General features: G+C 42.7%; 1 protein-coding gene across 4 annotated transcripts in view; it reads right to left on the reverse strand.

Moving 5' to 3' along the window:
* Window positions 1-23,959, reverse strand: part of MICAL2 (microtubule associated monooxygenase, calponin and LIM domain containing 2) — a 157,963-nt gene that overhangs the window by 115,907 nt on the left and 18,097 nt on the right. For all 4 annotated transcript variants that reach the window (XR_012679496.1, XM_075188464.1, XM_075188463.1 and 1 more), the window contains exon 2: window positions 12,717-13,053. Coding sequence is in view for 3 of the 4 variants with exons in the window: in XM_075188464.1 (XP_075044565.1) it covers window positions 12,717-12,983 (267 nt within the window). In the remaining variant the exon portion in view is untranslated. The remainder of the gene's footprint in view (window positions 1-12,716; window positions 13,054-23,959) is intronic.

The raw sequence follows: 23,959 nt of genomic DNA on the forward strand, positions 1-23,959 counted from the left end.
AGGAGGTTTAGGTGTGGTACTGAATTACTGTTTTTAGGTTTATTGAAGATTTATGAAGAATTACATACGGTGACGGGATGTAGTCGAAATGTCGACGATAAACATGTTGGCATCATAACACTGACGGTCAGAATGTCGACATGTTCATTAGGTCGACAGAGTTAAAATTTGAGTGTCGTCAAGTTGTAAAGTCGACAGTCACAATGTCGACACACCAGTTTAGCTTTAAACCGGCAATAACGCGCTGAACGTTACCGTGTTCATGGTCGACATCTCATACCTAACCCAAGGTGACGTATGATATGAATTATTTACTTTGACATAAGTAGCACAGTGTAATAACTGCTTCTTGCTGAAAAAATGAACGGCTGCAAGATCCTGGATTTGCAGAGCGCTTGGATACTGCACAGAAGGCTCAGGCGACCTGTAGAACTACTAGTCCCAGCATCCCCCGACTCCCAGCTACTGACTTTGGCATGCTGCAAGTTGTAGCCTTGCACCAACTGGAGACCCAGGGGAGTGCTCGATACTTCAAATAAACATTTTGGCTTTTTTTTAAATAATAATAGCCAGCGATTATGTGATACATAGTCTAAGTATATGACATTTACCAGGGGAGCGGCCAGTTGGTTGCGCTGTCTTATCTATAATAGGAAGGATTCGCTCTTGGAGAGCGGCCAGACCGGTATGCTGGATGAGCACCAGCTGCCTAAATATCTAAATCACTGAAAGCAAACAAAGTCTAAGTGAGGATGTTCTCCCTGTATCCTTAACACCCCTCTGTATTTATCTGTATAAGGATCAAGACCAATCGTCTTCTGTTACACATGGCTTAACATCCTAGGAGGTCTGGGAGCCGGACAAATGATCCAATGCCTAGCAAAGCAAACTAATGCATGTCTTCCTGAACTGAACTGCAGATGGACCAGAATCCTCTCACACATCCATGGTGATATTACACGTTACCGCCAAAGTCATGTTGTTGACGTTCACCTGTCATCATCATCAGTTATTTATATAGCGCCACTGAATCCGCAGCACTGTACAGAGAACTCACTCACATCAGTCCCTGCCCCATTGGAGCTTACAGTCTAAATTCCCTAACATACACACACACACACACACACACACACACAGACTAAGTTCAATTTTGATAGCAGCCAATTAACCTACCAGTATGTTTTTGGAGTGTGGGAGGAAACCGGAGCAACCAGAGGAAACCCACGCAAACACGGGGAGAACATACAAACTCTACACAGATCATGACCCCAGCGCTGTGAGGCAGAAGTGCTAACCACTGAGCCACCGTGCTGCCCACCTACATACTGCGGTGCAGCAATTTATGAGCAGAACTAATATTCAGAACACTAGGAACTAGCGCTTCCTTACACTCAGAGATTGGCACATAGATTTCTTTTAATATATGAATTTATGTCCTATGAAAACAACAGTCTTACTGCACTATAAGATATTTTGCACACATGGAACGTGCGTATATATATATATATATCTGTGACACAGCATTTAGCTGGTAACTGCTTGGGAGCGGGAGGGGCAGCCTGGGCGCGGAAGGCAGGAAATTGCACCATGTCTGCAGTGTACGCTGTGAGCAGACAGATCCTTTCTGTGCACTAAAACCTGCCAACTTCCTCACTTATCAGAAGGAAAATAAAAAAATGTTTCTACGTTACAGATTCCAGAACGATGCCCTGTTCTGTGACCTGGGACAGGAGGCACATCCTGTACTCACACAGTATAGCACAGCCAATCTATACAGCCCAGCACTGAGAGGTGGTATCATCGGAGACGTTATATATAGACAGTAACCTGAGATCAATACATCTGTAGGAACTCACTGGCTATTTGTGTCCATGAGCCCGAAGTAACTCTGGAAGTGTTTTACACAACTCCAATATATAAGTGTGTGTGTTAAATCGCTGCCTAACTGACCTACAGGGGGTAGTTCTAGCACAGCTGCAGAGCCACATGGGGGTAGTTCTAGAGCAGTTGAAGAGCCACATGGGGTAGTTCTAGAGCAGTTGAAGGGCCACATGGAGGCAGTTCTAGACCAGCAGCAGAGCCATGTGGAGGTAGTTCTAGAGCAGTCGAAGAGCCGCATGGAGGTAGTTCTAGAGCAGTTGAAGTGCCACATGGAGGTAGTTCTAGAGCAGTCGAAGGGCCACATGGAGGTAGTTCTAGACCAGCAGCAGAGCCATGTGTAGGTAGTTCTAGAGCAGTCGAAGAGCCACATGGAGGTAGTTCTAGAGCAGTTGAAGGACCACATGGAGGTAGTTCTAGAGCAGTTGAAGGACCACATGGAGGTAGTTCTAGAGCAGCTACAGGGCACCAGGGAGGTAGTTCTAGAGCAGTTGAAGGACCACATGGAGGTAGTTCTAGAGCAGCTACAGGGCACCAGGGATGTAGTTCTAGAGCAGCTACAGGGCACCAGGGAGGTAGTTCTAGAGCAGCTACAGGGCACCAGGGAGGTAGTTCTAGAGCAGCTACAGGGCACCAGGGAGGTAGTTATAGAGCAGCTACAGGGCACCAGGGAGGTAGTTCTAGAGCAGCTACAGGGCACCAGGGAGGTAGTTATAGAGCAGCTACAGGGCACCAGGGAGGTAGTTCTAGAGCAGCTACAGGGCCACAGGTTGTCAAATCTGTGAATGCAGTAATTGCGTAGGAGGTGTATGTACATCTGAGATGCAATATACTCTACATATAATACAATCTAATCATAGTATTGAGCACAATTCTGCGCCCAAATAAAGAAAAACTTTACCTAGCGTCGCTGGTGACATTTTTTGGAGGTGTCCCTGGTTTAGAGGGTACTCGCAGTCTTTCTGGAAGCACAAGATAAGCTGATTATTGCATATTCTACATTTTGCTGTTATAATGCACCGGCTTTTCCTTTAGAAAAGAACGTTTTTTATGTGCACATATGTAATTACAATATTAAAGTGCACAAATATATTTTACTTATTTTCATTAACAGATAAATGAGGGTCTAACAAGCAATATTATAGGGGGATAAAATGAAAAGTTGTATTTAATTAAGGGGGTGGTCCAAAGCGGACTGTAGGCCGTGCTCTGCATGCAGTCATGTCTGCACTTGGTGAACAAACTGGCGCATTCGCGCCTTCATGTTATCTAGTTCGTAACTGGACCCAGAAGCCGGGTCCATGGTAACAGCCCTTCTCTATAGCACATCATTTATGGTTTTCTCTTTTTCATGACCAACGATAAATAAACGGATACAAAAAAATAATCTTTATCCACAAACATTTTTCTAGTACTTTCTGCCGTTCAGTCATTTCTAGAAACCCCTTTGCAAATCCAAACACCTCCCGGTGAACTGTTTCGTCATTACCGCCCTGTCCCTATAGGAGAGATCAGAGGTGGTAACGGCGCACACACAGCGAGCGAGTGAGGTGAGGAGTGAAATATTCACGTCGGGTCTGACATCCACACAGGGACTGACAGAACAGACGCCGTCACCCCGCCTGAGCTGCAGCTCCAAGCAAAGCCTTTGGCGGAACATAGACATCGTTGCTGGTTGTTATATCTGGAATACTTGGCACGGAGTAAAATAAGTTCTTTGTTAAGCAGATTGCCAAAAAATGTTGGTGATGTAACTCAGTTCATCTTTAGTGCACACTAATGTTTAAACAATGGAAACAACAACGGAGATTATCCATAGGCCTCGGCGGTCAACTGCTAACACACCAAAGACAGAGGAGCTAGTTCTGAGTTCAAAACTTCTGTCTAAAAGGAGAATTCCTCCAAAAGTGCCAAAAATATAAATTTTTCATGGTGTGTGATGATATAAAACTAGTTTTTATCAATCTTCCCTGCATCCAGCATGGCCAACACCGGACGCCTCTTTCTGGTCAACCTGTCTGAAAACAGCAGTAGATCCAATACGCGGACCGCGAAAGAAAATTGTGGTTTGTATTTTAGCTCATCGACCACCGCCAACATTGGGGTTATTCTGTAATATTTCCTGCTACCCTTCGGCTGTGCGCTCTTCTAGAGAAAAAAAGAAAGACCGAAATATCTTATTCAACAGTAAAAATGGCAGCTATTGCCAAAGTTACAGGGAAAAACAAAAATAAAATGCGTTCAAGGGGTGGAAAGTCTTTCTCCGACGAACTGAAAGTATACACAAGAGATATTAATAAACCATTATGCAGAACTCTCTGTGTATAATAAGAGCAGCAATGTTATTATATCAGTATTCGGTAGAAACACTAGTACAAGTTATAACCTGCAGACCTAGGGTAAATATTAGAATTAAGCTCAGTTACACACTCTTGTGACAGCTAACAGGCAGATATTACAGAGATATTAAGCAGAGATTAATGAAAACTGGTGCCAAGAGAAAAAAGGTGGTGTTGCTCATAGCAACCAATCAGCTGCTTGGTTTCATTTTCAAACCTGCACGGGGTATTTGCGTACTACAATCTGATTGGTTGCTATGTGCTAGAATTTAGAGGAGGGGATTCTTTATTCCATATATAAACTTGTACCATGCAGACCCTGTCATGCTGTTAGATAGCAAGCACTGCAGAACTTAGTTAATAATGTGACTCTTATGTAATTACATGATGGAATGTAATTATATGTACTGTAATCCATAGCAACCAGATTATAGTTATCAGCCACAAGCACAGTGTAGAATATGATTTGGTTGCTGTAAGTTACATCACTTTCGTGCACTTTGCTATTAGATAAGCTGAGATTTGTTTGCACCATGAATTTATGAGTTTACTATCCTGAGATCGGCAGAACGTTGCCCCCAGCTGTGGTTATACCAGGACATTGTCTGTGCAGGTTGATGTTACAAAGCAATTAACACAACCTGCTTCTTACCATGCTTGGCAACTCGCCCTGAATGTCCGGGAGACTCCCTGAAATAGGGGTGATCTCCCTTACTCCCTGAAGAGTCTGGCATTCTCCCTGATGCTGAGCCAGTACAAGACGTGGTTGGCTTCGCCATCTGTGGCATGATGACACGGTTCAGAAATTGTGTCCTATGTCCATGTATTGATGCCTATGGAGGTGGCCATTTTCATGGAGACCAAGATTTAATCAAAGACTGACAGGTAAGACAACATGACTTCAGTAATGGAGACAGAAATGTAAAAGACACTTCAGTCTCTAAAGATTCATTAGCTGCTTTTCTTTAACGTATAGTTGCCTACTCTCCCGGAATATCCGGGAGACTCATGCATTTCTGGGAGGCCTCCCGAGCAGAGCAACCTCCTGGTTCTCGACCCTGCAATAGATAAGTGGCAGGGGTGGGGCTTAATGATGCAAATATTGCGTCATTGGCCAAAATTGTGACAATTGTTTAGGGGGCGGTGCCAAAATGATATGATTCATCAAGCCCCGCCCCGCACGCCCACCTGCCCCAGGATCTCCCTGAAGCCAACGAGGAAGAGTTGGCAAGTATGGATTAGGTCTGCAACGGTTCGCAATTCCGCAAATACATCTTCACTGTACTTTCCGTCCCCCCTTCAGGCACAAGCAGACAGAAATGCGGCTGAGGGCGACAATTCATAGACGTAGGTACCTGCACGATTTTATTTTTTGACCGCATGATGCCACTAGAACATCAACCAGTCAACCTGAGAACACTGTAACTGTATCACCCGATGAGCGTTCCTTGGGCAATACAGGGACTCTCAGCATTTTCTTTTTTAAGACCAAGTTGCTGGAGTTTCTATTAAAAGGCTTCTTCTTAATGAGGTTACACTCGTGTCACAGAACCCTCAACCCGGGGTGATTTGTCAGCAATAATCCAGGAGATTCTTATATTAATGAGGAAGCTCCGTGCCCTGTTCCTCAAATAGGCCCTCTGCATTCTGCCAATAAATATCTCTTTATTATAGGGCAGCTATTTATTTTGGGGGGAAAGAAGGAGCACAGGGCTTCCTGCACTGCGTGTTTGAATGCTCAGCGCTGTTTGGAAGATGATGTGGGTTTGAGAGGGGGGGGATCTGTTAGATACATTCCACTAGAGAGTTTATCTAACCAACCATGAAAATTGATTAGCCCTTAAGTCCTGTTTCCCTTATAGAACATTTTAAAAACAGAGACAACAGCTCCAGGTTCTCTTATCTGACAGAAAACGCCTGTTTCAGGGTGAGGCTGAGAATCGCTGCCATTGTGCACCGAGTATCACAAACACCAGAGCTCCGATTACTGAAATATAAGCGGCTGAATAATTTACCAACAAATGACCAGCAGCTGCCTAAATCCCCAGCAAGAGAGCAGAGGATCCGTCTGCTGCGTCCGTGTCTGGCGGTTCTCTGTGTGGTCTCCTGTACCAGAGGCCAGACATCAATCTTCATTTCGGGAGAATAAATGAAACCGTTTAAAATAACTAAACATGGAAAAAAAACACCAGATTAATCTGCTGGTGTAATAAATACGTCGTAATTAAATTACATGTAAGAGGAAGTCCTTTGTAGCTCTCATCCTGACATAGATTGTAACAGAAATGTCCCTCATTATAAACTCTTGTAAACGAGCCGCGGTTCCTTCTCATATAAGGAGAAATATACCCTGTTTATAACATCATCCATAGATACCAACTCGTCAGTCAAATCAGTCCCTGCCCCATTGGAGCTTACAGTCTAAATTCCCTAACACACACACACACACACGTATGTTTTTTGGAGTGTGTGTGAGGAAACCAGAGCACCCGGAGGAAACGCCCGCAAAGTCAGGGAAGAACATACAAACTCCACACACATAGAACCCACGTCACAATCGAACTCATGACCCCAGCACTGTGAGGCAGCAATGCTACCCACTGTGCAACCGCGCTGCCCGCAATAAATATTCATACGGCATTAATTGCTAGCAGAGATCTGGACTCCACGTTTTGCACATTCCACTGGTGGCATTAGTCCTGAACGGTTTACAGTCACTCCCCTAATCCCACCACAGCAGAACTAATTAACCATCATCATAATAGTCCTATTGATAGACTATAAATTCTGTGCAATGGTAAAGATAAAATAAAACTTGAAGACTGAATTGCAAGAACTTTGCACCTATTTCCTGGTAAACGATAGGCCGCATTCTCCTGAATAATGGTTGTCACCACTTCATATTATGTCTGCCATAAAATAACTATAAAACCCTATATATCTCAGACATTGGACAACTTATTTTGTATTCTGCAACATACATTTGTATTGTATTTAAAAAATGTTAACGTTTAGGGCCTGATTCAGCTTCAAACCCAATGTGAACGCAACCTGCGTTTAATAAAAAAAAATGCACGTAGCGTGCAGGAACGTACGGCCGCGATCAAACCCAAGCGGATCTCAAGATACGTTTCCATTTGAATCTGGGTGTAAGCTCTCGATGACCTCTGCAGGGGCTGATGGGCTCAGTGCATTAGAAACAAGAGCGCCTATCGTTGTGCCCACATGCAAAATTAGATTTTGTTTTGAGGGGTGAGATTATTTAAATTGGATAAAGGGGTGGAGGAGGGACATTTGGGAAGGAAGGTTCCTGTAAAAGGACTCTTAGGTGACATAGATCATATCTCGTCCTACACTTTCAATGACGCATCGGTTGCATCTTCAAGTTTATATCATGCACATTATATTATATGTCCAGCAACCACTATTACTGGAATAATTGCCATCCGTCTCGCTCTGGTTACCATAAATGGCTCCGATTAGTCCAGATTTGCCAATGCAAAGTTTCATTTCATCTACTTTTCTAGGAAAAAAACATTTTCTATTCCCCAAATGCTACTGCAGTTATCTTCCCAAGAGAAGCCTATTTTCTGTCTAATAATGCTACGTGTCAGACCCATGACACATGACATCAAGCAACAGAAGCCCCTTTGTTTGTGCTTTATTTGATTACTGTTCAAAATGAATTAAATACATAATATTTTTTATAATCAAATTTTTTCTTTTCGGAGACTCGGAACTGTACAATATTTGCATTGTTCTACTTCAGCAACATTAATGTAAATTCAGTCAGGGTGTGGGGAGGTTTTTTTGGGCTCTAACGGACGGCTCGTGCCCCTGTCCAGATCCGAGGGAATTAGCCCTAGGCGATCTTAGATTCGCTCGTGAGATTTTACAGAAATGTTATTTCTCCCAGGAAATATGAATTCCAGGAGTTTGTGGAGTCTTCAATACACAAAAGCTTCAGTGTTGTCATTATAGTGCGATTCGCACCCGTACGCCCCCTCTTTTTCCATTTAAATACAAATATATGGAGGAAATGTTCCCACATTCCTGTACTAAAACGCTGAATTAAATGGTAGATACAGCGTCTGTCCGTCCCTTTTCAACACTTCTAACTATTCAGTGACATGTGTATTTAGGGCTTATCCCTTGACGTGCCATTAAGAGGAACTTTGACAAACACTCATCCTAAAAAAAGCAGAAGTTTATCTTGCAAGGACTACGTGAAAGTGTAGGAATGTACTTTATAGAAGACACACAGTTCCTAGCTCACTTACTACTCACTTGAGTGGCTAAAGTGAGCGCGAGACGAGTTTATAAAGCACTGACCAGGACAGAGGGAAAAACCGAGCTGGGCCAGATGACTATATTTGACTTGTTGGAAACGATGTCTTCTTACAAGATGCCGTAATAGAGGATGTAGCTCAGCACGGTGACTCAGGGATAAAAAATGCTTAAACATTTGCATGAATTTAGAAAAAAAAGTATTGTGAAATTTACAAACATTCCCAGAATTCTCTCAGACTTTATACAAAGTACAGCAAGTTATTTCCAATGCACAGTTATGTAACAGATTGACGTTATGTATTTATCAGTGAGTGGAGACAGCAATCTAACGCCTGACTGATAGTCAAAGGCTGTAAATACCTTCAAGAGTCATTCGTCAGGTTTAAATGATAGGTAATCACAGGGCTGTCTTTTACGATTGAAACCAATGCACAGGGTCCATTTTTAGTAGAGCCCCCTGGGATCTGCAAGTCAAGGTGGTAAAAAGCACTTGAAGTTGGGGGCTCGTCATTGGAAGATGCTCTATTGACGGCAATGCGTGGACTGAGTGCAGGTAATTGGTGCAGACAGCATAAAAAAAGTGCCCTATTGCAAACCCTGAAGGCAGCAGTTTGCAAGTGTCCAAAACACATTGCATTTGTCGATTTGGTTTTTTAAACTTCCTACAGCGATGGAACGATGTCAGGCAAATGTGGCAGTGTGTACGCACTCACCACCAGCAGTGTAGGCAGACCAAGGTGGTACATGTATCAAACATTCTAAAAAAAATGACAAGTGGAGGCGTTGCCCATAGCAACTAGAATAGAGCTATCATTTTCCAGAATGTTAGATAAATAACTCAAATCTGATTGGTTGCTATGGGCAACGCCTACACGTTTCCTTTTTAGAATGTTGGATAAATCTACCCACTAGAAGTCTGGACAATATCTAGTAATGTGGTTAAATACACAAACTGGCTGCACAAATGACTCGAACTGATATGTATATAATTATAAAGAAGAGGCTAAATTCAACATGGTATTAGTGTAAAGACTGCAAAACCAACAACGGGGCGCCATTCGGCCCTTGTTGAGATGAAGAAGGTTGGGAGATTGGGATTTCACAATGTAACTCACCCGGTAAAAAAAGCAAACAAATTGCTGACAAAAATAGAATTGACATTATTACTGTCCGCCAGGATTTATTACAGTATTCCAGAGGAAATTGTAGCCACACACCTTGTAGAGTTCACAACTTACATTGCAGGAATGCTAATTCCATTATTTATTAACCTAAATTATTATTTAACCTTTTTTTATAGCGCCACCAAATTCTGCAGCACTGTACAGAGAATATGTAATTACATCGGTCCCTGACCCATGGCAGCTTACACTCTAAACTCTCTATCTTACAAATACACACTAGGGGTCATTTTTGCTAGAAGCCAAGTAACCGTGATGTTACGGACTGTGGGAGAACATACAAACTCCGCTCAGATAGGACCCAGGTCGGGAATCAAAACCACGATACATGCGCTGGGAGGCAGCAATGCTAACCACTGCGGCACCGTGCACGCCGAACGCTCGCTGGAATATCTGAATGATGTCATTTCATAAAATGACTGAGCTGCATTTAGACGCGGGAGGTGCCAGTAGAGTGTTATATAGAGCAACACTCGCTCTCTAAATCGTTTGGTTACATCATCCTGGGGGGAATTTACAATAAACATCTACAGATTTTTATAAATGTGAAGCATTATTTCATTTATAGGTTATTTCTTTGTGACAAAAATAAAAATAAAACATAAAAAAATGTATCATTTCTGGAGCAAATGCAGATCATGTTTTTATATAAATACTACCGGATCGAAGAGCAATCGTACCGGTTATTTAACATACAGTTTTAATTTCCATGAGGCCTGCAGTAAAACGCAATCCATCTCGCTGCACAAGTTCCCCACCTGTCGTATAATGAGAGACGGAGGGACTGGACCCAAAACATTATCTAATCAAGTACTTAATCCGTAAGTAAGAGTAAGGGATATCGCTCTCGCCGTTCTGCTAATGAGGATCCTACCGAGAGTACGAGTGCCTGGAACTGGCAGTGATCTCTCATAACTGAGAACAGTAACTAATGCTGTAATAATCCCTCGCTGCAAACACATAATGATTATTGTTGCACAGATTGTTATGAACATGTTACTATTTATTTTCCTTGTTATAGAGCTGTGAGGCTCTGGGAACAAGCGTTCTGGGAGGCTGCTGAAACAATGGCGTTGCGGTCATCGTGAGGTATACAATGCCCCCATAATTATACCCCCTGTATCATCATATCAAGTGTCAAAGTCAAATAATTAGATTAAAAAAATTATATTGATTAATATTGTTTTACCGTGCGATTGCGATCAGTACGCCGCATGTTATGACGCAATCGCACGATAAATAACACGCTTACACTTACACATTCACTTGTACATAGTTCATTTTTATAATAGTTCCAACCCACAGTCGTTTATGAACAAATGTTATTGAATTTATAGTTATATATGATAATGTTATATACACTTTATTGAGATCTAAGGTTCAGGTTACAGGAAACATATGTTTGGAATCATTCTAATCCTCTATTTATCCTTAGTGATCCGGCTCCATCAGCTATAAGATCGCACCTAGTCTGTGCTAGTTATGGAATATAGGGAATTAGTGATCAGAATGATATTGTGTGTATAATGTAAATAAATAGAGTAGACCAGTTTGAACTAGCTTTCGGCGGGAAGATTAGTATGCATCTGATCGGAGAGCTGACCCCCACCCTTGGAGGGTGTAGTTTGAACTGACCTATGAACTACACTATACTGGACTGTCCTAGAGCCTGAACCTATGGAAACATGCCAAGTCATCTGTATTGTATTTACTGTAACACCAAATGTATATATATATTGCTCTCTGGAATCAGCTTACAGTCTCTTTGACCACAGACTTCAGGATTGAATGACTAAGCTGGATCCCGCAGAGCGCGGCGTATGTATCGGCTGTACTTATTTATGTAATTGTTATTCTTTTGCATTTGCTAATAAATCGCATTGTGAGTTGGAACCACACAAATTGCAGCAGACAATGAGGTAAAAGATACAATAACTTTAATACACGACACCAAGAATCCCACCGCAGAAGCATATTAGCCCATTACATATAAATATTTTCATCCTAAAAGATTTGCAGCCGGGATCGTGGTGGAAGTTAAACTATCTGCAAACAGGAGACGATCTTGATGCCGGCGCTGAAAGGAAAATTATTTTCCAGTCTGGACCACATGGGGTCTGTTAATACACAGGGTAACTCTACCTGTTAATGCACTATAAACTCTCCGGGCTGAGTATCCAAAATGCTTCAATAACAATCTAATTTATTTCTGTTTGACTATTATACACACTGCAATGTTCAATGAGTGACTGATATTGCTGGTAAAATCTTCTTGTGAGTAACTGAATGTCATACAAAATGGGCATTTCATATTAAACCCGACTCCACATACAAAAACTGCAGGGGCAAACGCAGGATTTGTAGAGGGGGGTTTCCACACCACGCCACCAGTGGGCGTGACCAGCATGCATGGGGGTGTGGCTATAATATTAGACAGTGCTTGGCTGCTCTCCAACTCTTCCTATCCCCATAATATACATGGGCAATGCTGTGTGCGCTACTGTTAGGTGCCCGCAGCTCTCCCTTTTCAAGCAGAGCCGTGTGAAGCGGGGGTAGGGTTCAGCCACCTCAATTATACAGTGCCCCAGGCTTGGAGGGGGGTATCCAGGCACTAGGAATCCCCCCCCCCCCCTCGGTTTGCCTATGGACTGTTCACTTGTAGGGGTCAAAAAATTAAAGTCCAGAGAGTCATTTCTGTGTGTGTGGTAACAATGGACACAGATCCAGGCTCTTGGCAGTTGAGTCAATGGCGGATCTGCCTATATATGGGTATGTTTAGAATGACAGAAGTACTTTGGGAGGAGATAAGGAGATGATGAGACACAGAAAACACAACAACTCTATTGGCAAACTAAACTCTTCAAGCAGACTTACCAACACCTTTATAGAAGCTAGATAAATACCTGCGACAGGAATGTTATTACACTCTCATCAATTCATATTTACAAAGATAACATAAAAAGTAATGTTCCATTAAAAAACGCACGTTACAGATTTATGGATGAAATATAAAGCAGCGGTTTCTTACCTTTGTGCCCACACATGCTTTTCCTTTCTTATATTCCTTTTGGCTGTACCGTTTATCGAGCTTATTCCATAACGCCTTCGCTTTCCAGTTGGTGACCTTAGACTTGAGCTTGGCGTAGAAGTGGCGGTAATCCCGGTGGTCCAACTCTAGCTGCCGAGTCAGGATGTTAAAGGCCTGCAGGGTTCCTTTACACGTCGTCGCCTGGATAAAGTTTTCGAAGAGCTGTCCGGCTTGGGCGTGCTTGTCGTTGTCATTCTCACCCATCATTCAGATTATCTGCCCGGTCCACAGGGCGCTACATGAAGCGGGATAAGGCTCGGACTCTCGAGTGTGACACCTACAGAGAGAAATAGGACACAAGTTTTAATTTTTCTTGTGATCTTTGTGTTTGCAATTCACCAAATATGTCATGGCACAAGAACCTGGAGCTCGTCAACCAAGCTCACCACAGCCATTACGACCACTGGTCCGGAAGCTGCTCACACAAGTGTCAGGGTAAGTCAGGCGTGCACAATTTCCACGCGTTTCAGAGTCACCAGTGGTTTGTACTGACGCTGGTGTGAACAGTAGAGGGGTGCAGAAACCGGGATCAATGATCATTGTGCCTGCAGCATTTTCAGAGAGGTCTGCTCCTATCCAACCCTAGCTGTCTGTGTGATTTTCCCAATATCTATACTGATGTTGGGAAACCACAATATCATCATCATATTTATATAGCGCCACTAATTCTGCAGCGCTGTACAGAGAACTCACTCACATCAGTCCCTGCCCCATTGGAGCTTACAGTCTAAATTCCCTAACACACACACACACAGACAGAGAGAGAGAGATTAAGGTCAATTTTGATAGCAGCCAATTAACCTACCAGTATGTTTTTGGAGTGTGGGAGGAAACCGGAGCACCTGGAGGAAACCCACGAAAACAGGGGGAGAATGGACGTAAAAGGTGCTAACAATGGTGATTAAAGTGTTAAACTCTTGCTATGATATCCAAATTACAGGGGCTCAACTAAAAGATGAAATCGAGGGAGGAAACCACATTAGGACAAAGACTCCAGTTACCCCACAGAGCAAAATATTAAGACTTCCCAGGAACAAGGTTATTTTACTGCAGATTAATTAATCCTCCCTAATACAAACAGCCGAAGCCTCAGACACTACCGTGAGCTTAACTGCTGGCAGAAGAACAGAGACCACGTTACCACCTCTGAGAAACTTTCGGGATAGTCGGATTCAGAGATTTATAGAAGAAAAAAAAAACGCTTTGGAGACTTAGAAAACTTTATAACTACAGGGCTCCCTCTCTCTATATATATATATATATATATATATATATATATATATATATATATATATATATATATATATATATATATATATATATATATATATATATATATATATATATACACACACACACACACAGCCAGCCTGGAACACGAGCCAAAGCGGTCATTAGAGAGAGTTCTAAAGTGAACAACACTGGGATTAATACATGTAACTGCTCTTTCTTCTAGTGGTGGAATAAAGGGCTATGGTACAGCAAGTGTAATGAACCTGCTTTATTTCGGCGTCCTGTTAAAACCAATCCCTGTTATGTGGTAAACACTGTTTTTTGGAAGGACTTCTGGTAAGGATGTAAAAGCACTCTGCGTTCATCCAAAAAGAAAAAAAGAAGAAGTAACTTATTTGGGTCCCCTCCCGAGTCAGACGTTCCAAACCACAACTAGACACTCCTTGCGAAAACAGAACATAGCAAAACATACTTCTCTCCAGAACACTGTAATCTGCTCTCTGCTCTCATTGTTTCTCAAGAGTGAAGCAGGGCATTATAAAGATTTATTTCTGGGTAAAATACTTCCCTTTCTGACAGATTTCTATGTGACAAGAGTCCTACTTGCCGCTCCGACAATGGAAGCGGCCACGGTGTCGCTAGTTCATAGCGAAGAGATAGGCGGGTCGCTCAGGAATACTGGTCCAGGCCACAAAATGACGGCTTCCGCTGGTAGCTTTTTTTTTTTCAAATTATATAGTACAGACGACTTAACAGTTTCCTGCTCGGCCATAAAGATTGTTGAAGTCAAATAAATTGGATATGGTCATTTCAAATTAATATCTATCGATCTGGTTGTCTATGTCTGAAATTATGCGAATAACGCGCTACGGTGTGAAGGAGCGTCATTTACCACAAACACGCGCAAACACTTACACACACATTTACACGAACACATACACTTGTAATTAGTTCATATTAAACGTAGTTGCAACACAAAGTTATTTGTAATGAAATGTAGCAGAGTTTATAGTTAAACATTATAATGTTATGTACACGTTAATGAGATCTAAGGTTCAGGACGCAGGAAACATATCATGTCTGATATCATTCTAATCCCCTATTTATCCTCAGACGTCCGGTTCAATCGCCTAACGAATCGCACCTTGTGTATGCTAGATATGTATTATAGGGAATAAATTATCAGAATGGTATTGTGTGTGTAATGTAAATAGACTAGTTTGAACCAGCTTTTCGGCAGGAAGATTAGTATGCATCTTCTGGAGAACTGACCCCAACCCTTGGAGGGCATTGTTTAAACTGGCCAATGACCTGCATTACACTGGACCTTCCGAAACATGTCAAATCATCTGTATTGTTCTCACTGGATCACTAACTGTATATAAGCAGGGGTCCTGGGACCAGCAGACAGTCTCTTTGACCACAGACTTCAGGACTGAATGACTGTATGCTGGATCCAGGGCACCTGCGAACTTAACGGCTGTACTTATTTTATTTGGATTGTTACTCTGCTGCTTTTTGCTATTAAATCGAATTGTGCTTTGGAACCACATAATTGGAGGTGGACAATCATTATTGGATAGCGACTAGACGAACATTACAAGATACACACACGTGTAGGGCCAAATCCAGCCTTTCAGTACTTCAGCACAATCGCATAACATAGCTCCCAACTGTCCCGATTCCTGTGGGAGCGTCCCATAGGTGGGAAGTGTGCATGGACACTCCCCCTCTGCCGTGTGGCCACTCCCCCCTCCGCCACGTGGTCACTCCCCCCCTCCGCCACGTGGCCACTCCCCCCTCTGCAACGTGGCCACTCCCCCCCCTCTGCAACGTGGCCACTCCCCCCCCTCTGCAACATGGCCACTCCCCCCCCCCTCTGCAACGTGGCCACTCATACGGTCTCACCGCTGCCGGTGACAGACTGTTCGGAGGCATGAAAAAGCAATAATCTCAGGGGCGATGCAAGCTCCGGGCAACCTAGATGCCCCCCCTCCCCGTTTCAAAGAGGCGCTCGACCCTCTGGCTACCTAGGCATTCAGCAGGTGGGAGGGGCATGCTCTCCTCCTGGGACTATAACACCTAGCTGTGACATCACCAAGCCACATTCCCAGCACTGACGTGGAGGAGCAGAGAGCCATCACCTAAGTTGGACTAAGGGTAGCGCCCACCCTGAATACATTATAGCATAGCTGCCAACGTTTGGATGTAAATTCCTGGGATATGTTTCAGCTGAGCAGGTAAAAAAATGAAATAAAAAAAAAAAGGCACAGTGCAGACGAAGCGGAGTCGGGAGTACTACAAATACCATCCTGACCACATTCTCAAAAACCTTATTTCCGACAGAACACATTGAAGAGGACCAGCAATCATCAGCCACGGGATTGGCCACATGCATTGGTTACATAACACAACCACAGTTTTACAGCAGCCATTTATCCAGTCTGTTTGCAAGATTTTTTAAAAGTATCTGTATGAAAATGATTGGATGGAGGATGTGAGATATGTATAAGTCTGAGCATTATATGAAAAGCACCAACTTGTCAAGAGGTGGGGCCAGATTCATTACCAAACGCACGCATCTCGGGTATACGCACGTCTGTATTTAACAAGGAGTGGATGTGAAGATACGTCTGGTGATGAATATGGCTCTAGGTCCGCTCTGCTCTAACAGACACTGCTGATATAAAGTACCAAAAGAACGCACAGGAAAAATATAGTCTTCAATTAATGTCATCTGTTAATAATATAGTTTTTTTTTTTTTTTTATCAGAATGTTATTAATGTCTACTGTACAAAAAATACATTGTTACAGTTGCTCCTGATACAAAACACATGTTCTAGCTGTATACAAGCCGTCATCACTAGTAATCAGCACTTACACCTGACCTGTAGCTCGAGCAAGTGATACGACAGAAAAACACGTACCTTAGAGATGCCCAAAGCTTGAACCCTATAGCTCACGAGTGATCAGAAAGTTCCTCAATACAACAGAGTCATCTTTGGCGCATACTGTAGACGTGTTAGAAGCTTTGGTCAGAACTGAATCCACGAGCGTCTTGTAGACTCATAGGCTGCATTCTCACGGATATAGGTTCAGACCGCAACATCCCTGTCTCCATTTTAAAATCACAATCTGCCACCATAACACTGACCGTTCGCTATCAAAACCACGATTTTTGGTAGAATTCCAAGCACGTGTTGATGCAATATTAAATTCCCAGTTTTCAGCACGGTCTGCAAACATTTGATGTATTCAGTTTGCAAAAACCTGAGACAGCTGCTACAATAACACTTACACGTTACACAACAATGTTATATTTGGAGATCTCCGTTGTCGCTCTATTCCTTGCCCATAAATAGTTATAAAAGAAAACAACAGTAGAATGGGTAATATTGTTTATATCGTAGACTGACATTACTTCTACTGACAGCTGATTTATAACATGCCACTTTATGTAACAAAAATAGAAAGAGTTTTTCATCCGACTGCGCAATCTAACATTAAATGTTTCACAGCGATGATGTTTCACAACATTTCTGAGCGTCTTCCAAAACTCTGAAACATCTACTGTCCCAGAGGCTCCATTCTACGTATGGCTCATTACAGACAGTCTAATATCTGTAGACAATGCTTCACCTTGTACATACAAATATCAAATGAGGATTAGTATATTTCACTGCAAGTTAAAAACATTTTTTTAATAAAAAGATTACTATATCAAAACTACTAGTTATCTTCTATATAATAACTGCTAGCCACAAATATATATGGCAATGTTTCAGAACTGAAAAGGTTTGAGATTCTGGAGGAAGATATTTTGGCATGCACACCAGACTTCCTGAGTCACAGGGTGTAAAAGGGTGGGGCTTAATTAAAAGTAGGTGGAGTTTTACCTGAATTTGCTCAATTGTTGGGGGCGGAGATTGGTCAGATTGGGGGCAGGGCTTATTTTGATCAGATTTCGCGATTCTAAATGTTGAGAGGTATGTTGATGTCTCTGGTGTCCAGTGAACGGAGCGGACATTCGTTCTGGACACAAAATGGCTGCCGCCACTGTGACTCATGCCTCGGTTATGATGCACCTCCCAAATTTTAAAGTTGGGGAATCTATATGGGTCGAAATGTGGGGTCAGGCGTCACAGGGGAGTGTTCAGCTCATCCAACAGCTGTCTCGCCCTGTCTTCAAAGCACTCTTTCATTATGCGGGCAACCGGTGGCAGGTACACCATACTTACCGACTCTCCCTGAATGTCAGGGAGACTCCCTGAAATAGGGGTGATCTCCCTCACTCCCTGAAGAGTCTGGCATTCTCCCTGATGCTGAGCCAGTACAAGACGCGGTTGGCTTCGCCATCTGTGGCATGATGACACTGTCCACAAATTGTGTCCTATGTCCATGTATTGATGCCTATGGAGGTAGCCATTTTCATGGAGACCAAGATTTAATCAAAGACTGACAGGTAAGACAACATGACTTTGGTAATGGAGACCGAAATGTAAAACACACTTCAGACTCTAGAGATTCATTAGCTGCTTTTCTTTAACGCATAGTTGCCTACTCTCCCGGAATGTCTGGGAGACTCCCGCATTTCTGGGAGACCTCCCAGGAGAGCAGGGCAACCCCCGCTTCTTACCCATACAATAGATAAGTGGTGGAGGTGGAGCGCAATGACGCAAATATTGCGTCATCTTAGCCCCACCCCCTGCTTTAATTGGCCAAAAATGTGTCAGTCGTTTAGGGGGTGGGGCCAAAATTATGCGATTTGTCAAGCCCTGCCCCGCACGCCCACCTCCCCCGGGATCTCCCTGAAGCCAACAAGGAAAAATTGGCAAGTATGAGGTACACTTGGCACCCGATCACCGCTGCTCTGTTATATGTGGCACTACAAAGCTGTGGGCGGGACAGAGTCCGTAAATCCGGACTGTCCCGCCTCAACTGGGAGGTATGAATACTTATCATTCATGATTAGTGGTTCGGCCCAGTAAATTGCTACCGCCATTATGTTTACACTAAAGTCAAAAGTGTTTATTCAGAAAGATCTATATCACAGACCACAAGAGAGGATTCCACGTTTTCAACAGCTACTAACATGTCCTATCCATGTATTTTTTTCTGCATAGAACTATTACCATTATTAATACTGACCCCAGCACGGAGCTCTGCTTGGCAGGACACTTGTTAACAGGAGAGCAGGAAATGAAACTGCTTACACAATAATAAACACAGGATATATATTAAATGAGTCCTTTCTTCCCTACACACACACACAAGTAAAAACCCTCAGTCTCATAACTCAGACTACCTGCCGCGCGTTCCTGTAATATTCAGCACTATTATTACAGGACTTTACAAGTAAGCCCACAAGCTGCGGGGAACGCTATTTCCAGTAGGTAGGGCCTATTTCCCAAATCTCGGAGCCCCGGGATGGCACAGAACGTAGGGAGAGATATCCGCTAACAAAATCAGATTTATCAGTCTACGGGCAGGACAAAGTTTGTGTCCTTGCATAGCCCCAATATAAATGATCTTTGCCATCTCTTGGAAGAAAGAATTACTGTGCTCTGTGATATAATAAAGACATAGGGTCATGTTGGGTCAGCCTAAAATGATAATAGAGGGATAAATGCAAAGTATGTTATTATTAAAGTTAAATTATCATGTAACGGCATAGATTTAACCAGAGATTTCCACAATGGTGCTCCATACTGTAAATGTGAACGTATATTCAACAGAGAAGCAACAGGGATCATATAGAACCAGCAGAAGAGCAGGAGGAAGATACAATTGTAACTGCTGAGCACAATGTAGATATATCACTCTGTAGACGATTGGAGCCAACGGAACGTTGTGATCTTCAGCCAAATCCATTTGTAACAAGAAGTGAGAACTCGCAGGAGCCGGGGAGACACTGGAAGGTGTCAGGATTGTGCTGACTGCGTGTTTGAGGCTGATGATCTCCAGGCAGATATTTCGGTTAAGACTCAATGAGGTCTGTTACTTTGCAGGGTCTGTAAACTGTGAGCTCATCACCACACGTATAACAATGGTAAGTCCTCCAGCGATGAAACGCTCAGTTCATATAGATTCCACCACATTAATGTGGACCACGACCTATAAATAGTGGAAACAGTCATTTTCTGACCCAGTATATCTCATCCATTTACCAGGACCCAGTGACATCACTGAGGTTTGAGAAATGAAGGTTCAAATCTTTGGGGAAATTCATGTACACCTTTCTAGCAACCAAAAAACCAAAACAGGTTCTCCGTTCCTGAACAGAAAGGGTTGTATCAGTAACTAGACACACACACACACACATTATATATATTAATGAGATACAGGTATACATTGGAATGTAATGCTTTGTGGCACCTTATAAGTCATAGATAATAATAATAATAATAATAATAATAATAATAATAATAATAATGCAATATGTTACCACCTCTCCGCACTCTTAGATGCACATCTAGGCTGCTGCAGAGCAGAGGTAGGTTGATGTGCCCACCAGGCAGCGTATCCAGTCGCACTTGTGCAAAATCTGGGCGTATTGTGCTGCACATGGAGCATGACCTCCAGCGGGTACTCGGACATAGTCACATTGAAGCCTACAGTGTATGTGAATCATGTCTGTGAAACGCGTCGTCTGGTCTAGGAACAGAACAATTTTAAATAAGGTGAACATAGTTCAATTCACTTGTTTTGATCCCAAACGCTTGATCTGTCTGTTTAAACTTGGCAGGAAGTGTTATTAAATTATAAGCTGCAGAAATAAGGGGAAAAACATGATTGTACTGTATTTATTTTACTACGGGTCACGGGAAGAGAAAATGATTAGTTTCTGAGAACAGAAATCCTCAGGATTTTTATTTTCATTCCTTGAGGATATGATTTTTGAGAGTAGACATAGATATTGATTTATTTGCCTACAGCCTCTAATAACAGAACAAAATGTATCACAAAGACAAATTTTGTGTGCTGAACCTATATTCAACTTTTGTGGTCCGTCTCAGTGATGTCACTGGTTTCAAGTGACAGGATAGGCTGCACTCTCAGTGATGTCACTGGTTCCTAGTGACAGGATAGGCTGCACTCTCAGTGATGTCACTGGTTCCTAGTGACTGGATAGGCTGCACTCTCAGTGATGTCACTGGTTCCTAGTGACTGGATAGGCTGCACTCTCAGTGATGTCACTGGTTCCTAGTGACTGGATAGGCTGCACTCTCAGTGATGTCACTGGTTCCTAGTGACTGGATAGGCTGCACTCTCAGTGATGTCACTGGTTCCTAGTGACTGGATAGGCTGCACTCTCAGTGATGTCACTGGTTCCTAGTGACTGGATAGGCTGCACTCTCAGTGATGTCACTGGTTCCTAGTGACTGGATAGGCTGCACTCTCAGTGATGTCACTGGTTCCTAGTGACTGGATAGGCTGCACTCTCAGTGATGTCACTGGTTCCTAGTGACTGGATAGGCTGCACTCTCAGTGATGTCACTGGCTCCTAGTGAATGGACAGGTACATTAGAAGTGCAGGTTGACTGCTGTCATCTTCCAACTACACTAATATGCTGGAATGGAGCCAAAAGTGATGCAGACGATTTGGCCACCCATGAGTGAAAGGTACTAATGCCTGTGATGACAAGAGTTTGACGGCAGATAAGAACCACTTGGCCCATCTAGTCTGCCCATATTTTAACCTATGGTAACCTCCAACCCGATTTGATCCTTAGCTCTTTATAAGGAATATCCTTATGTCTATCCCAACCATGTTTAAATTGCTCTACTGTATTATCCTCTACCACCTCTGATGGAGGCTATTCCACTTATCCACTACCCTTTCTGTGAAGTAGTTTTTCCTCACATTTCCTCTGACCCTACTTCCCCCCAGTGTCAGTACATGTCCTCGTGTTCTAATACTTCTCTTCCCCCCAGTGTCAGTACATGTCCTCGTGTTCTAGTACTTCTCTTCCCCCCAGTGTCAGTATATGTCCTCGTGTTCTAGTACTTCTCTTCCCCCCAGTGTCAGTATATGTCCTCGTGTTCTAATACTTCTCTTCCCCCCAGTGTCAGTACATGTCCTCGTGCCCTAATACTTCTCTTCCCCCCAGTGTCAGTACATGTCCTCGTGTTCTAATACTTCTCTTCCCCCCAGTGTCAGTACATGTCCTCGTGTTCTAATACTTCTCTTCCCCCCAGTGTCAGTATATGTCCTCGTGTTCTAATACTTCTCTTCCCCCCAGTGTCAGTATATGTCCTCGTGTTCTAATACTTCTCTTCCCCCCAGTGTCAGTACATGTCCTTGTGTTCTAATACTTCTCTTCCCCCCAGTGTCAGTACATGTCCTCGTGTTCTAGTACTTCTCTTCCTTTGTAGAAGGTTTCCCTCCTGCACCTTGTTATAACCCTGGATATATATTAAAGGTTCTATCATGTCCCCCGTTCCCTTCTCTGCTCCAAACTATACATATTAAGATATTTTAGTCTCTCCGGGTAAGTTTTGTGCTGTAGGCCATGCACTATTTTAGTTGCCCTTCTTTGTACAGTCTGTAATGTATTTATATCCTTCTGGAGATACGGCCTCCAGAACTGAACACATTATTCTAGATGAGGCCGTACCAATGACCTATACAGTGGTATTATTACTTCTTTCTTTCTGCTACTGATTCCTCTCCCTATGCAGATTGGACGTCTACTGATAAGGAGACAGGAAGTCCCACTAGCTGTTGATGACAACCAAAAGATGATCCCTACAATTATTAGTATGATTGTGCTATCTAAGATATTACTATCTAAGAATCAGGCTCCTCACATTGGGACGGATTCCTCAAACAACGCAAAACAAACATATGGTGTGTGTTTTGTTTTTTTTTAAACGGGCAAACGCACATCAGTATTCAATAAGGAGCGGATGTGAAGATACGTCTGGTGAGGATTACGGGTCTAACAGACAATACACTGCAGGATATGTCCAATATATATACTGTATGTGGAATATAAAGAGAGGGTGCCGATTTTGCCTAGGGCGCCATGGACCCTAGCACCGGCCCTGAGTGTACATTATCTCTATATAACGGTCCTGGGGACAGCAGGTGTGAGTAGTTTACATGGACATTTATAGAAGTTGTATAAATTGTAACAAACGTCATAAAACCACAGAATAAACACATATATAAAGTCAGTGAACAGGTCATATGTTATACAGCAATATTTTACTCTTCAATTTTGTTTTTTAATGTTTAAGTTGTACTAGTTGAACATCCAAGTTAGAAAATTGGAAAAACAGCGGTCGTATAAAACCACATCCACGATTCACGTCACCAATGCTGCACAATTTGTAACAACTTGGTACGTTCATCAGTAGCAGCTGACGACCATATAGACATCTTTGCATTTACCGCCTAACATTTGCATTGATGATCTGCAATTTTCTTTAATCTGCATATTTGCTATCTGTTCAGTAACCCAAATAACTGGAATATCTCGGATGGACAGAGCGCACAGTCCACGTACTACACACCTGGACTTCGTCAGTATATAACCCTGTCTCATTAATGACCACTAAGGGATTAGGGTAAAAATAGTAAGGTAAATGCATTTGCCAGCAAATTTTATATTATTACAATGATCCTAAAAGCTCCAAAAAATCCACACACACAGAAACAAAACAACAATGTTACGTTGCAGACTCCTGTGTCAATGACCCAGGCGGATATCTGAGAATACTCACAAACAGCCATGAATACAAGGACCAGTCCTTAGGGAAATGACCAAGCAAGAACCACCAATCAAAGCCACCGGCAACAATGTATCCAGGTGACATTTAATTAACAATCTCTGAGCATAATTGCTGATTCCATTACTGCCATGGTATCCAGGTCAACGTTTGGAGAATACGATTGTTAGTTAAGTGTTACAATGTATCCTGCCCTGGGTCAGATTAGAGACTA

The sequence above is a fragment of the Mixophyes fleayi genome, chromosome 10 (assembly GCF_038048845.1).
Source record: "Mixophyes fleayi isolate aMixFle1 chromosome 10, aMixFle1.hap1, whole genome shotgun sequence".
NCBI lineage: Eukaryota > Metazoa > Chordata > Amphibia > Anura > Limnodynastidae > Mixophyes > Mixophyes fleayi.